The following is a 12,794-nucleotide window of genomic DNA, read 5'->3' as shown; positions in this document are numbered from 1 at the left end:
ACTCTTTTAGCAGCCAAGATATATTACATTTAACTGCCAGGCTTATGTAAAGGTAGACATGACTTATTTTTATTCACATTGAAAACACTGAGTCGTATCTTTAAGACTGAGATCTGAGATCTGAGATCTGATTAATGCTAAGTTTGCCTGAACATTGCTATGTGCTGATTTACTGTAGTGAAATCTCATTTAAGTTTTTCCAGTTTACAGAATTTAAATCGAGAGCCAGGTCACATGCAGTATGTCAACCATATTACTATTGGCAAGCTAACATCAGCTGCCCGTTAGCTAGTTCAGTTAGCTACACATCAGTTATACCTGGCAATTACTGGGTGTAAATATTTATCTCTATGTACGCAATAGTTTTTGTGGTACAGCCTTTTAATTTAGTAATTAAAATCTCTACATAAGAGACACACACATATTAAAACCAGGCTAAGTTTGACCTTAAGAAGAACTCGCTCACCTGAGACCACGCCCCTGTCCTCCACTGGGCAGGGCATATGGTGTGGTTACAGGCTCTCCTCGTCTCGGGACGATTCTCGGTGCAGTGCTTGCTGTGGACGAGTCTGTTGGTGCCATTGTGGAGCGCCTGCATGCACTGCACCACCCTGGTCTGGTAGCCGAGCTTCCCGCAGGTCTTACTACAAGGACTCCACTCTTCCACCACCCACCTGTCAGCACAGCAGGCTCTTTGAAAAGGTTTTCATGTCACAGTAATTGAATTTTTTCCGTTCCATTAGACAAGATTAGCACTTGTATTGCCTTTAAAATGGCATAAATTATGCCAGGATGGATATATGAAGGTAAAGCTATTATTGCCGCTTTTAATGCTGCAGTAGCTATTTAAATATAAATGTATGGATGTGCCATCTATAGCTAAAGGTCACTTACGTGGGCTGGCTGCACTCTTGCACATTGCAGCGTTTGCGGATGGGTTTGGGCTTTTTGCTGGTTTCACAAAAGTTACGATGAACCAAACGGCTGTCACTCTTTCTCCTGCACCCAAATTTTGTGTACTGTATGCCTGAGGGACAGAAAAGGGATGTCATGAAACTTCCAGCAAAGTCATAGAGACATACGGTGCAGAAGCCCAAATGTTTTCAAACTCATTCAATACATGTTGTTGTGGTCTCAATACTCTCTCTATGCCATTGGCAATACCAACTAATCTCATCTAGGGCTGCAACTAATGATTATTTTCATAATTATTAACTTTATTATTTATTCCATTATCAATTCATTGATTCATGCATAATGTGTCAGAAAATAGTAAAAAGTAAAAAAGCCAATTTCAAGTTCCCAAATGGTAAAGTGATGTATTTACATTAAACTGTGTCTCCGTCAAACAGACAAAAATTATAAACATTTAAAGCAAATCTTAACACTGAAAAAAAATGGAAATAGCAAATATTTGTCATTTGGCACATGGAAAAAATTATCTAAATGATTTTTAATATTGTTGTCAATTCAGATACATTGATTGCATTCAACAAAGGGGTGGCAAAAATGTCACAAACACAGACTAAGTTTATCTTTGCTGCCGTTTAAACACACAAATCTACAACTTGCAGCTTTTTACATTTTTTTTTTTTTTACACATACACTCACTGACCTCCCCCACAAGGTTTGGAGCACTGAGACCAGCTCTTCAATGCCCATTCATAGGTGTCCAGTTCAGCCAGAAGTACATTGTTGTTGGTAATAAGCGGTAAAAGGTCCTCATGTATGATATACTTATATGTCAAGCTGACTTTTGCATCTTCCTCCTGGGGAATGACCTGCAACGAAGAGAAGAAAGTTTATTGGACTGATTAGACTAATTAATCTTGGGAAAACGCAAAGTAACAATAGATGATCCAGTCCCACTCACCAGAACTACAATGCCTTCATGCAGAGGACCAGTTGTTTTCAGGGTCTCCTTGTCACCATCCATGGAGTACTCCCACTGGAGACCATTTTCAATGAAGGTCTTTGATTCAGCGTCTTCACTTTTTGCATTCAGTATGAAGTTTCCAGTAACTTGATTCTTCACAGCTGTCAATGATGAAGACAGAAAGTATTTTATGCATGTGTGGTGGGAAAGAATGTGCGCACATCATGTAGTTTTAGATTTCATTCATTAAAAATCTCAAAAATTGAACACAAATTCAGGATCAATCTTCCCTAGCCAAAGATTTTCCATTAAGAAAGGGACCATGTCAGTATGTATTTTGAGCTGTTTGGCATTGTGGTTAGCCAAGAGTTAGTCCTCCAAGTTGTGTGTCATCTCCTCTTCCCATGAGCTAATAAAAGCCAGAAAGGAAAAGAGTCGAGAAAAAGAGAAGAGGAAAGGTTTGGCTGAATGCCATGGTGATCTTGAGTCACCCTCGTCAGTCGCACAGAAAATTATTGTAGGCAGAAAGATATGAGTCTGTCACCCTTTCACGTACCTGAAGACGTTTTGCTGCATAGTGCAAATTGCACTGTACATATAAAGCCTCTCTTGACACACTGTTCCATCTAATCAACTACATGCAGCGAATTGAAAGCAATTAACAGGAAAAATTTTCTTTTCACATCACCACAATAGCACCTGTGATGTGACTCATCATCTGTGATAATTGCACTGACATCTGTATTCTTTGTTAAAAAAAAAAAAAAAAAAAGGCTGTCACATTGATGATGATGATGAATGTATAATGCTGCACAAAATGCTAACTGATTTCTCCTTAACAGTAGGAAGGGGGTCATAAAAAGATCTTTTTTTTTTTAACCGCATAAGAAGTGTCAAATCTGACAGAGAAAGAGAAGCTGAATACACACACACACACACACACACACACACACATTCCTACCTTACCAACAGTGGACTATGGGACTACACCCAACAAGTGTGGACCATTATTTCTCGTCATTTTGAGAAAACAAAAAAAAAAACAAAAAAACAAAAAAAAGAAATACGACGCTTTTATTTAAGGTCTTCTTTCACAATGTGACTTCAAAACTGCTTTTGTACTTTTCTTTAAAATTTGTCAAGGGGGGACTTCGACATGAATATATACCTAGGGTTTCTTGGTGTCTCTCAAAATTGATCACTTAACTGTATTGTTTTTAATATTTAAACATCTTGCTTGGACAAATATCCTGAAAATGATTATGTAGTGTTCTCTGTTAGCATTACAATTTATTCAAGACTAACATTGCTAATTTAGTGTTGCACCCAATAAGTATTAGAGTGGTCAAAAGACACAAATTTTTAGAAAAAATATCTTTAACTGATAACTATGCAATTGCTCCATCTCATGTATGTAGTGTATTGTCAGTTTTTCATGTAGCAGGCTAATATAGTAGTGGCTACTTTAATAAGCTACTAGTGTTTTATTATAGTTAAAAATCAGCCAACATTTTTAAAGATTTTGTCACAGCTTCACATTTCAGTAAAACCTCAGCTGCTCATGGTTTTCCATCCCATAACCCACTGCTTCTATCTCTCTGGAGGGTGGTGGAGGGGGTGGGCATCCTCAGAACTTATTATTTGGTCAAATACACTTGAATCCACAACCTCAGAACTTTAGAACAATCTTCAAACTAAGCTAGTTGTAAAAAGACACTTGACCAGCATCTGTTAATGACATTGGACTTCAAGGGTTTCATCATAGTGAGCATCACAACTATCAAATCCTGGACCTCAAAACTTGATCCAGTTCTTCGGTGGTGAGACAACAAAAATTCTTAAATCTTAACTGAGGACTGAACCTCAAAATTTAGGAACAATCCTCTAACTCCCTGTGCCAATGTGCCAGAGCTGCATTTATTAGAGCCTTTGAGTCTTCACTTTGGACTTCACTGAGTCTCATAAAATCAAAACCCAGAACCTCCAAGCAGTCCTCTATCACACTGAGCTATTTAGTTCATGTTAGTTACTCTTTCACTTATGTCTTAGAGCTTTTCACTCTTTCCTTTGGGTGCTGTAATGCAGAGAGATAGACACTCAGTGTTATGTGACTGTCCACTGTTAGTGATTGTGTAACAACTAGAAAGTTCACTGTTGGGTAGATATGCAAGCACACACGCATTGACAGACAAGAAAAGGGAAACATTTTGAAAAAATAAATGTTGTGAAAAACTTGTCTTCCTAAATTCTGTTTTCAAACAATTCTTTTTTACTTAGTACCAAATGCTTCATCTATTTCCACAGTTGGAAAAGGATGTGAGACACACTCACCAATTATATGAGGAGAGGTCTCGTTCTCTTCAATAACTATGTGGCGGGCTCCTATTGGGATGTCGAACATTTTCAGCATTCCTAACAAGGCAAAGAGACACAGCACGATACAGTTAGGAGGCTGAAACAGTGGGTACTTACTCTGGGGTGTAATAGCAGCCAATTATTTCTGAATCCAGACACTGAGACAGAAAATTTAGTCCTTTGATGATAGTGTGGAACATAAACAGTGGTCAATCATAGAAGACTGAGGAGATATATTTAAGGCCTCTGGATGAGTGATTTTGAGCTTAAGTGATGACAGCCATGTACCATAATGACTCCTGTGAAGTAGAGTTGCTGATTTCTGTCCATGTAGTTGATAATTACCGTTCTTTTTGGGCGTCTTGGTGAGTGTCAGCTTCACGGTGCGACAGTGCGAGTTGTCCCCTTCACACACTCCACATTTGTCCTCTTGTTTGTAAGAGCCGACCTCCTTGTCGCAGCCAACATGCTGTGAGGGAGGAAAGGGAAATGTTGTCAATCAAATCAGGACAACACTGCCTCTGGCTTTTCTACAGGCTGAGATTACTCTGCTGGGAAAATGATGCCATGGGAAAACGCGGCACACATCTGGTTGAGGGGCTGGTTTAGGATGATGCATGCTGGAAAAACGCAGACATAACAGTGCCGCCAAAACATGGAGTGACTGTGCTACTAACGAAAGTCACTATTTTTTGCCTAAGGTGAATATTGAAACAAAATAGTGTCTGTGTGTGTTTGTATTAGAGCAGAGTGCTGAAAGCGTGCAATGTTTCCTTCACTGTTATTTACAGTTTACTAATCAAATATCTATGTAATTCTTTCTAGGTCACTATTTTCATCACCAAAGTACACTAAAGCAAAGGTTAATGTTCTATGGTAAAATGAGACTCTCAGCTCTTTGTCCAGTCACTCCACTACATGAAGATGGCAAATCAAATACAACTTACTTGCAGATTTAATTTGCAGTTTAAAAACAGTATGAAAATGTTAATTAAAACAAGATTTTATTTGTTAATTTCAGATTTTGACAATGTGTTGCTGCTACTAAGACTTTAAATTACATTTTGACATTTATTATGTGAGTGGGATTTTAAAATGTCCACCTACACTGAGATGATAAGAATAAAATGTGACATTTAAAGTCCTCCAGTCAAACCGTGTGTTTTGCTTATTGTTACTTTACTTAGATGTTTGACCTTCACTGTTCAGAATGATGTGATGTGTGAGTTTGACAGTAAAAGGCTGTTCTCACATTCATCTGCTGAAGGTGGAAAGGTTTTCTGTGCTAAACCTTGAATCTGAGTTGAACATGTGGCAAATCTTTTGGAATGAAGAATATTTGCATATCCTTAGATTTTGGATTTCTCAGTGAGGGAAGAGGAGAAGGTGTACTTTACAGACTTTTTAACAAGGTTTTGTGAGTGCACACAGTTTTAACAAAGACATACCAGACACTCTCCTCGAGCGCACACGCTGAAGGGGTCTGAGTAGCTGCAGCGGGTTCCATCGTGCATCACCTGGTTCATGAACACCACCTCTCCTGTTTCCTTTGACTTACAGCTCATCTCACACTTGCGACCCTCTGAAAACACAAAAATCATCCAAATATCTTCAGAATCTGATAAAAACATCAGCACACGGAACACAGTGGACAGAAAACACCCACCTCAGTGCGTGCAAGAAGTTGCTCCTGGAAATATCATCTGTCCACTTTGCAAGAAACTTTTAGGCTCACCTCTGAAAGAGGGAGCCAAGTTTGCTTTACACTTCATAGACTTACCATCTGGGTGCTCATATGGTAGCCAGGTGTGTTTTATGTTTTTGTGGTATTTGTTGCTCCTCTGGACACATTGCTGAGCACGGAAGTCCTCATAAGGACCAGCGCACTCCTCGGTGTTGCACATCTGGTAGTCAAAAGTTGAGCCGGGGCAATCTCGACCACCATAGGCAGGTCTGATCAGTGACAAACACAAGATGATCCCCTTAAAGATATTTGCAATCATGATACTCTCGAGGTTTCAGAGGTTGTCCTTCTAGGTTAAATTCCAAAAGGCTAAAACCAACTGTAAGTGTATTACAGTTGGGAGGTTGAAACCTGATCCTCCCTCATACAACACATGCACTGCAAGAGGATGGAAACTTAATGAGATACAGCAAATGTACCAAGACCAAAGAGGATGAATTAGATATAGAAAATCTGCCATGTTACAGTGAAATTGAATTCAGACTCACAATGACATTGATATTATATTTAATTTAGATCAAAAAAACACTGCCATTTCAGTGGCAATGTGATTTTTAACACCCCAAATTTGTGACTCTCCTACTCCCTGTCATATCATATATCCATACTAAAATAACCACTTACAGGCCCTCTGTAAGGTGGCTTTTATTGTGAAGGTCTGGTTTGAGCTGCTGACTTTGAGGGTGAAAGTTAATTAACTGCACAAAGCAGAGATTTTGACTCGTCCCAGGTGTTACTAAGCAGCACAAACAATGGCTCTGTTGTATTCAAGTGTCACAGTAAGACAGGCCTGTGTGGCAGTGAGCCAGCGTGAACAATGCAAGGAGCCTGAAACGGAAGCAGCTTAAAGGGAATTCAGCCAACACTGACTTTATTGTGTGCACCTGCGTTGTCCTATATAATAATACTGTTCTCATAGATAGTATACAAGAAGTCTGCCTTTTTTCTGAATCCCCCTGCAAATACGTCTACACAAGAAGAATGCTAAATATTTTTTTCTGCAATTTAATACTTCTATTTTATTTCTCAGGGTTTTATTTTCTTCCAGTCTTGAGCAACTAATCCACTCCCTTTGTGTATTGCACTGTGAGAGACTATTCTATATTATTATTAATTATAATTTATAAATAACACACAACTTCCCGTGTGGCATTATTATAATTTTGTTGCAAAACACTATAATTCAGAAAGGAAAACAAATGCATTTCATTACATACCGTGGGAGTGAACTAAAAAAAAAAAAAACTGAAAATATTAAGTGAAACTGTCATCTCAGTCAAGTATTTAAGTATAAAAAAAGAAAGAAAACACTCTCAAGTCAGCCAGTGCTGGATCAGAGACTGGTTCTGCTATCCAGCTCTACAGTCACGCTTTTACAGTATGTCATCATCTGTTGGATGAGCTCACAGATCATAAAAACTATTTGGCTACTGAATAAGTAGTAGATTTAGTTTCTGTGTGTGTCTCCTTTTTAGCCACCCAGAATCAGTACTCACGGAGGGTTGTTGCACTGTCTGCTGCGGGAGCGAACGCCACCTCCACAAGTTCTGGAGCAAGAGCCGAACTTTGACCAGGAGCCCCAACTCCCATCGTGGCCTTGAGGCTGCTGGCTGGATCTCCAGATGCAATGTCCCTTGAAACACCACTGAAAAAAAAAAAGTTAAAGACGGGAGAAAAGACAGCCCCATCAGAATCCATTTCGAGCTTTTGCATTTTCTCTCCACTTCCAATCTTCAGAGAGCTCGACTTCAATCATTGTATGATAAAATGTATAATTCAAAGCAGATTCAGAAAAATCTCTCACCTTTCCGGGTGCACACTCTGTTCCATCCACTGGTGGTCCTTTTTTCGTTTTACAAAAGTACTGGTTGTCAGGGTGACTGCACCACAGTTGTTTGCAAGGGTCATAGGTTCGAAACTAAATGAGGAGACAGGAATTTAGAGCTTGAGTTATTCATGTTGGATGTTAAGATGAGTAAACAAACTCATTCATTCAGCTTTGTCATGCTGTACTCCTTACTGTGCATCACTCCGAGCTAATACTGAGAAGAGGTGCGTGTTTGAATTTTTCTTTAATTCCCATTGGATTATAGGTGTTTAGTCTCTCTTGAGCCTTGATGTAATCCCATACGTAAAAACTTTATATATTCTGTTTATACTGTATTATCGTAATACTTTATTTTTATCTCTTGTAATACTGTGTCATGTATTGAATATTTATTTATGCAATGGGAATTCAGGATTCCTGCTGACTTGTAGGGAATAAATAAACAGCTCAAATCAATAAATCAATATTTTGGGCATTAAACAGATTTGAGAGACTTACAGCAGTGCACATTTTATAGCCAACACCAAAGTCAAAGCGGCACTGCTCATCCATTGAATAATTTATTCCAGGGAGCTCGGGAAGCTTGGGCCATTTGTGCTCAAAGGGATCATCCAGCAGGCAGTCATAAGAGCTGAGAAAAAGATGGGAATAATAGAGTCACGAATGTGGCACAATGCGAGATCTTTGGGTGAAAAAAGAAGAAAGAAAAAAAAAAATCAATAACATATTGAGCTACTTCACACATACGATGCACATCATTACACCCAAGAGAAAATGAGAAATCAGGGAATTGTAGAAGCAGAATATACTGGATGTATCGATTGAGCTCCTGCTTGCTGCACCGTGACCAGTGATAGCGGTGGAAAGCTGCTTGGACAAGTGGTGCCATGATGCTCCCCATACTGGTCTCATCAGCACAGCGGTTCCCCTGGCCATCATGCTCCATGCCTAGCCTGATGGGTAACAAAAAAAAAAAAAAAAAAAATGTCAGGTTTACGGAACAGAAGGCGCATGCAGTGTAAGCAAATGATGACCAGCAAATTCACAGGAAACCACTGCAAAACAAATGGCTGTCTATCGGACCTCAATGCCTTTTGAGCACTGATCGGAGTCTGTCCATCAAGAACTGTCACATATCAAAAGTTCTGTTGAGGTTCGTTTTTTTTCTGGTGTAGCATGATGGGGAGACATCATTACTAACGGATGCACTGAGACAAAAATATTTTACTAAAGACAAAACACGGCTGGGACCAGCAACCTCCTGCAGTCTCCAGTGGTTGCCTGGCAACTGGTTTTGGCTAACAGTTTTGGGGTTTTAAAGGTGCTGCTGGGTTGAATTTGTGATCTCCGGACAGAGCCAGGCTAGCTGTTCCTCCTGTTTCCATTCTTTAAGCTAAGATAAATTAGCCCCCTGCTGAGTTACAGAGGCTCATGGAACAAGGCAGACAGGCAGGATTTTAGTTGTCTATAGCATCTGTCATTTCTTTGTAAGAAATAAAAAAGTAAATGGGAACTGTTGTCTACAGGTGGTTAGGATGTAATGTGAACTCTCAATCAGCTACGAGGCTCCTCTCACTAACATCTCAGTTAACTAACAGTGAAATTTCCATAAATAATTTGCAGCATTATATCTCAGTAGCCTTGGATATGCTGAGAAAGCATCATGAATGGTGTAGTGGTTAAATGCCAAAAAAATATATTTTTCTTTGCTGAAATGATTCAATTTCAAAATTGAATTGCCACTTTTGTGGTAAGTACTCACGTATTTGAGCATGTATGGAGAGAAAACATGCTTCATCTGTTCACAGAGAAGCCCACTGAGCTACAGAAGGTACAGGAGCAAGAGCAGAGGCAGGACTTCAGCTTTCTGTGTTCACGTGAATTCACAAAGTTCGTACCACAGTACCTAATAAATTGGGATGTAAGTTCATCTGCAAGTCGCTTACTTTGTCTGTCTGTCATTTGGTGCTTCTTTTTGTCAGTAGCAGCTGCCTGCAGCACCACATCAGAAGTTGTAGGTGGTAAAATAGAGAGAATGATCAGAAAGATGCTAAAACACCTGAAGAGCTAAGGAGAACTGCGAGCACAGAGCAAATACTTCCACCTGGAAGTAGATCCATTGTTAATATGAAAAAAAAAAAAAAATACTGGTTATAGTCAATAAGCTAAGTGTAAATCAGCATATTGCACGTTTTCATTATTCTCATCTCATTGCAGGTGTAATAAAGTTTTTTTTTTTACTTTTGACTATGTGTATCTACCTACTCTGAAGCTTAACCCAGCATGCACAGGTCAAGAGGCTGAGAATGGCTCAGACAAGTTGGCAGTCTGTGGAAGGACATAGAGTATTCACACCTACTGGAAATTTATAGTGTTCATTTCACCTAACCTGCATGTGTTTGGACTGAGGAAGCCAGAGCACACAGAGGAAACCCACATAGACACGAGGAGACAGACAGGACCCAGCTGGTCAGGTCTGGTTTCAACTCAGGACTCTGCAATTTTCCACTAACCAAGAAAATACCTTTTTCAAACATATCTTAGAAAAGACTTGTGTGATTTTGTGATAAAATGGTTATGGAGGAACAGCAGCTCAGATCTGGCTGTTCAATCAATCAATTGTTTTCAGAGTCCACAGGTGTTAGTTTTTATATGCTAATAGTAAGATGCATTGTCCTTCACAACATCCTTCGCCAACTAAGAAGAACTCAGCTTTCATAGTTTTTAGGTTAGGTTGAGGTTAAATATTAGCATCACATAAGACATCTGTAATAATTAGTTGGAGGAGGTGGAGATGTAAGAAAGCACTCATCTGCACAATAAAGGCATTCAAACACCTTCCATTTATTTTAAATGACCTCCAAGATAAGTGGCTGTGGTCAGTATGCTGATTTAGGTTTCTGGATGAATAAGCAAATGAGATGAGACATTTTCCTTTCAAAAAGGATTTTAATGAACTTCACTCATACTTGCAAAAGTACTTTGTGTGCACATATTTCACTTCTAAGGAGTTTTATTAGGTAATGTGACAGTCTCCTCCAGGTATTTCCTGTCTATTACTTTCTAATAATCTTGATTTTAGCATTGCCTCGATCCATAGTTCCTAATCTAAGATGGTGTTGAGTGTAAAATGTATCTTATTTTGCAAGTAAAACATTGGCCATTGTCTCTTGCTCTTTATTTTGCACCGTATTCTGGTATTCTGATAAGTTAGGCTGTGGTGACATGAATAGATATTCGGAATTTTGTTCCCAGTTCCGACAAGTTGTTCTGTTTCTTACTGTAAAAGGACATAGTTCACCACAGTTTGTAGGAAGGGAAGCAAGGATACACTTTTGTAAGAAAGAAAAGAGCTGATAAGCCACTAAAATCCTGATTGTTGTATTTCTATAATGCAACTTTCATTCAAACTTTTTTTCAATACAGACTTCCCTTTAACCTTGATAAAATTCTTGAACTCCTGGACTTCTGTCAGCCATCAGTTATATCAGATAGTACAGAGGTTCCAGGCGTTTTCAAGGACATTTTGACAGAGACGCACTTCATAGTGCATTTCAACTGTGTGTCTAAGCCAGTCGGTCTAAGGATCTAAACCCCTGGAAAAAACATTTAAAAAGCACCCAGATCTACTTAGTGAACAAACGCCATTACAGTGCTGATGTCACTGAGCTTGTTGAAAGTGATGGATTCAATCACTGGGTTAGTCATATCTGTTGACCAGGTCTCTAATCATCAACAGGAACAGCATGGCAACTGCTCACTTTTTCCACTTTTAGTGGATAAAGAGGTGAGTGACCTTTTCATCTCTTCTTTTGTGTGATGCGACAGTCAATCAGGTCTGTCTGGCCATTTTTCGATGTTTGTGCTGCAGCGGGAGGCAGAGTTCACAGAGGTTACTTCATGAGGCCAATTAGAGAAGAGAGAAGTCTGTGTGAAACTGAAAAGTAGTTACACATGATAACTCTGGTTTGCGACCGCAGGAAGAAGCTGATAATGAATCAGACTGCAGATCCACAAGCTCATGGACAGAGAGAACGCAGCCTGTTATGACACTAAACCTAAATAATCCACTACAGAGATGGACAGAGGTGGAACTAAATGTATTTACTAAACTTACTGGACTTTACTTATAGAATAGAAATAGATGAAAAAAACTATATCACAAGCAAATTTTTAACAGCTTCTTAAAATTATCCACCGGTTTTTTGAGGCCTCCTTAACATTTGCTGCTGATGGACCAATATACTGCTGTATTTTATCAGATATGTTCTCAGGGCCAACAAAAAGGACTTCCGTTTGTCAAGGTTAGCTGGAGAAAGCTGTTTGACATCCAGTCCTTGACAGCTGTTCAGCAGTAATGCAATGTAGAGAGTGCACTAAGGTCATCCAGTCAGAATAAGAAGTACAGCTGTGTCCTGTCCACATAAAAAATATAAGAAATACATTTAAAATGACTAATTAAGGAGCCAAGGGGAAGAATGTAGAGGGAGAAAAGAACAGGACCAAGGACTGAACCCTGAGGAACACCACAAGTCAGTGGAGCAGATGGGGAGACAGCCTGAGTAGAGCAGTTTCAGGGCTGTGCCTCAGTCGAAAACCAGACTGGAATTGAAAATACTATATATTCTATTATTAAAAAGATCATTGTTTACCAGGACCTTGGTTACAAACCACCATCTCCAAGACTTACAGGAATAGGTTGACATTTTGGGAATACAGTAGATTTATTTGCTTTCTAGCCATGAGTTGAGATAAGATGAGAAAACCGACACCATGTCTCTACAGCAAATATGGAACTACTATTTTAGTATTTAGTATTATATTCTCATCTCGTTATATGTTTATTGCTGACATCATAGTTAAAGGTGGTGTTGTACTGGACTACATTAAACTGAGGGATTATTAGACATATAATTAACTATGACACTGTCAACAAAAATCAACATTATAGGCCTTGTAAAGGTAGATATACACTATGGTAGAACATTTGT

The 12,794-nt window shown here is 39.1% G+C and overlaps 1 protein-coding gene across 2 annotated transcripts in view; it reads right to left on the bottom strand.

The window, feature by feature from the left end:
* The window catches only part of LOC139608315 (A disintegrin and metalloproteinase with thrombospondin motifs 14), a 47,380-nt gene that overhangs the window by 4,265 nt on the left and 30,321 nt on the right, over positions 1 to 12,794 (bottom strand). For both annotated transcript variants that reach the window (XM_071461937.1, XM_071461938.1), the window contains exons 8-19: positions 8,613 to 8,756; positions 8,302 to 8,434; positions 7,780 to 7,893; positions 7,472 to 7,620; positions 6,012 to 6,184; positions 5,680 to 5,813; positions 4,577 to 4,700; positions 4,208 to 4,288; positions 1,874 to 2,037; positions 1,616 to 1,781; positions 895 to 1,027; positions 467 to 674 (exon numbers count right to left, since the gene is read on the bottom strand). In XM_071461937.1, the coding sequence (XP_071318038.1) occupies positions 467 to 674; positions 895 to 1,027; positions 1,616 to 1,781; positions 1,874 to 2,037; positions 4,208 to 4,288; positions 4,577 to 4,700; positions 5,680 to 5,813; positions 6,012 to 6,184; positions 7,472 to 7,620; positions 7,780 to 7,893; positions 8,302 to 8,434; positions 8,613 to 8,756 (1,723 nt within the window). The remainder of the gene's footprint in view (positions 1 to 466; positions 675 to 894; positions 1,028 to 1,615; positions 1,782 to 1,873; positions 2,038 to 4,207; positions 4,289 to 4,576; positions 4,701 to 5,679; positions 5,814 to 6,011; positions 6,185 to 7,471; positions 7,621 to 7,779; positions 7,894 to 8,301; positions 8,435 to 8,612; positions 8,757 to 12,794) is intronic.

The sequence above is a fragment of the Trachinotus anak genome, unplaced genomic scaffold (genome assembly GCF_046630095.1).
Source record: "Trachinotus anak isolate AG129_WGS33_773 ecotype Australia unplaced genomic scaffold, CSIRO_AGI_Tana_v1 ptg000025l, whole genome shotgun sequence".
NCBI lineage: Eukaryota > Metazoa > Chordata > Actinopteri > Carangiformes > Carangidae > Trachinotus > Trachinotus anak.
The sequence above is the reverse complement of the archived record's forward strand: the minus strand, read 5'-3'. Positions and strand labels throughout refer to the sequence as shown.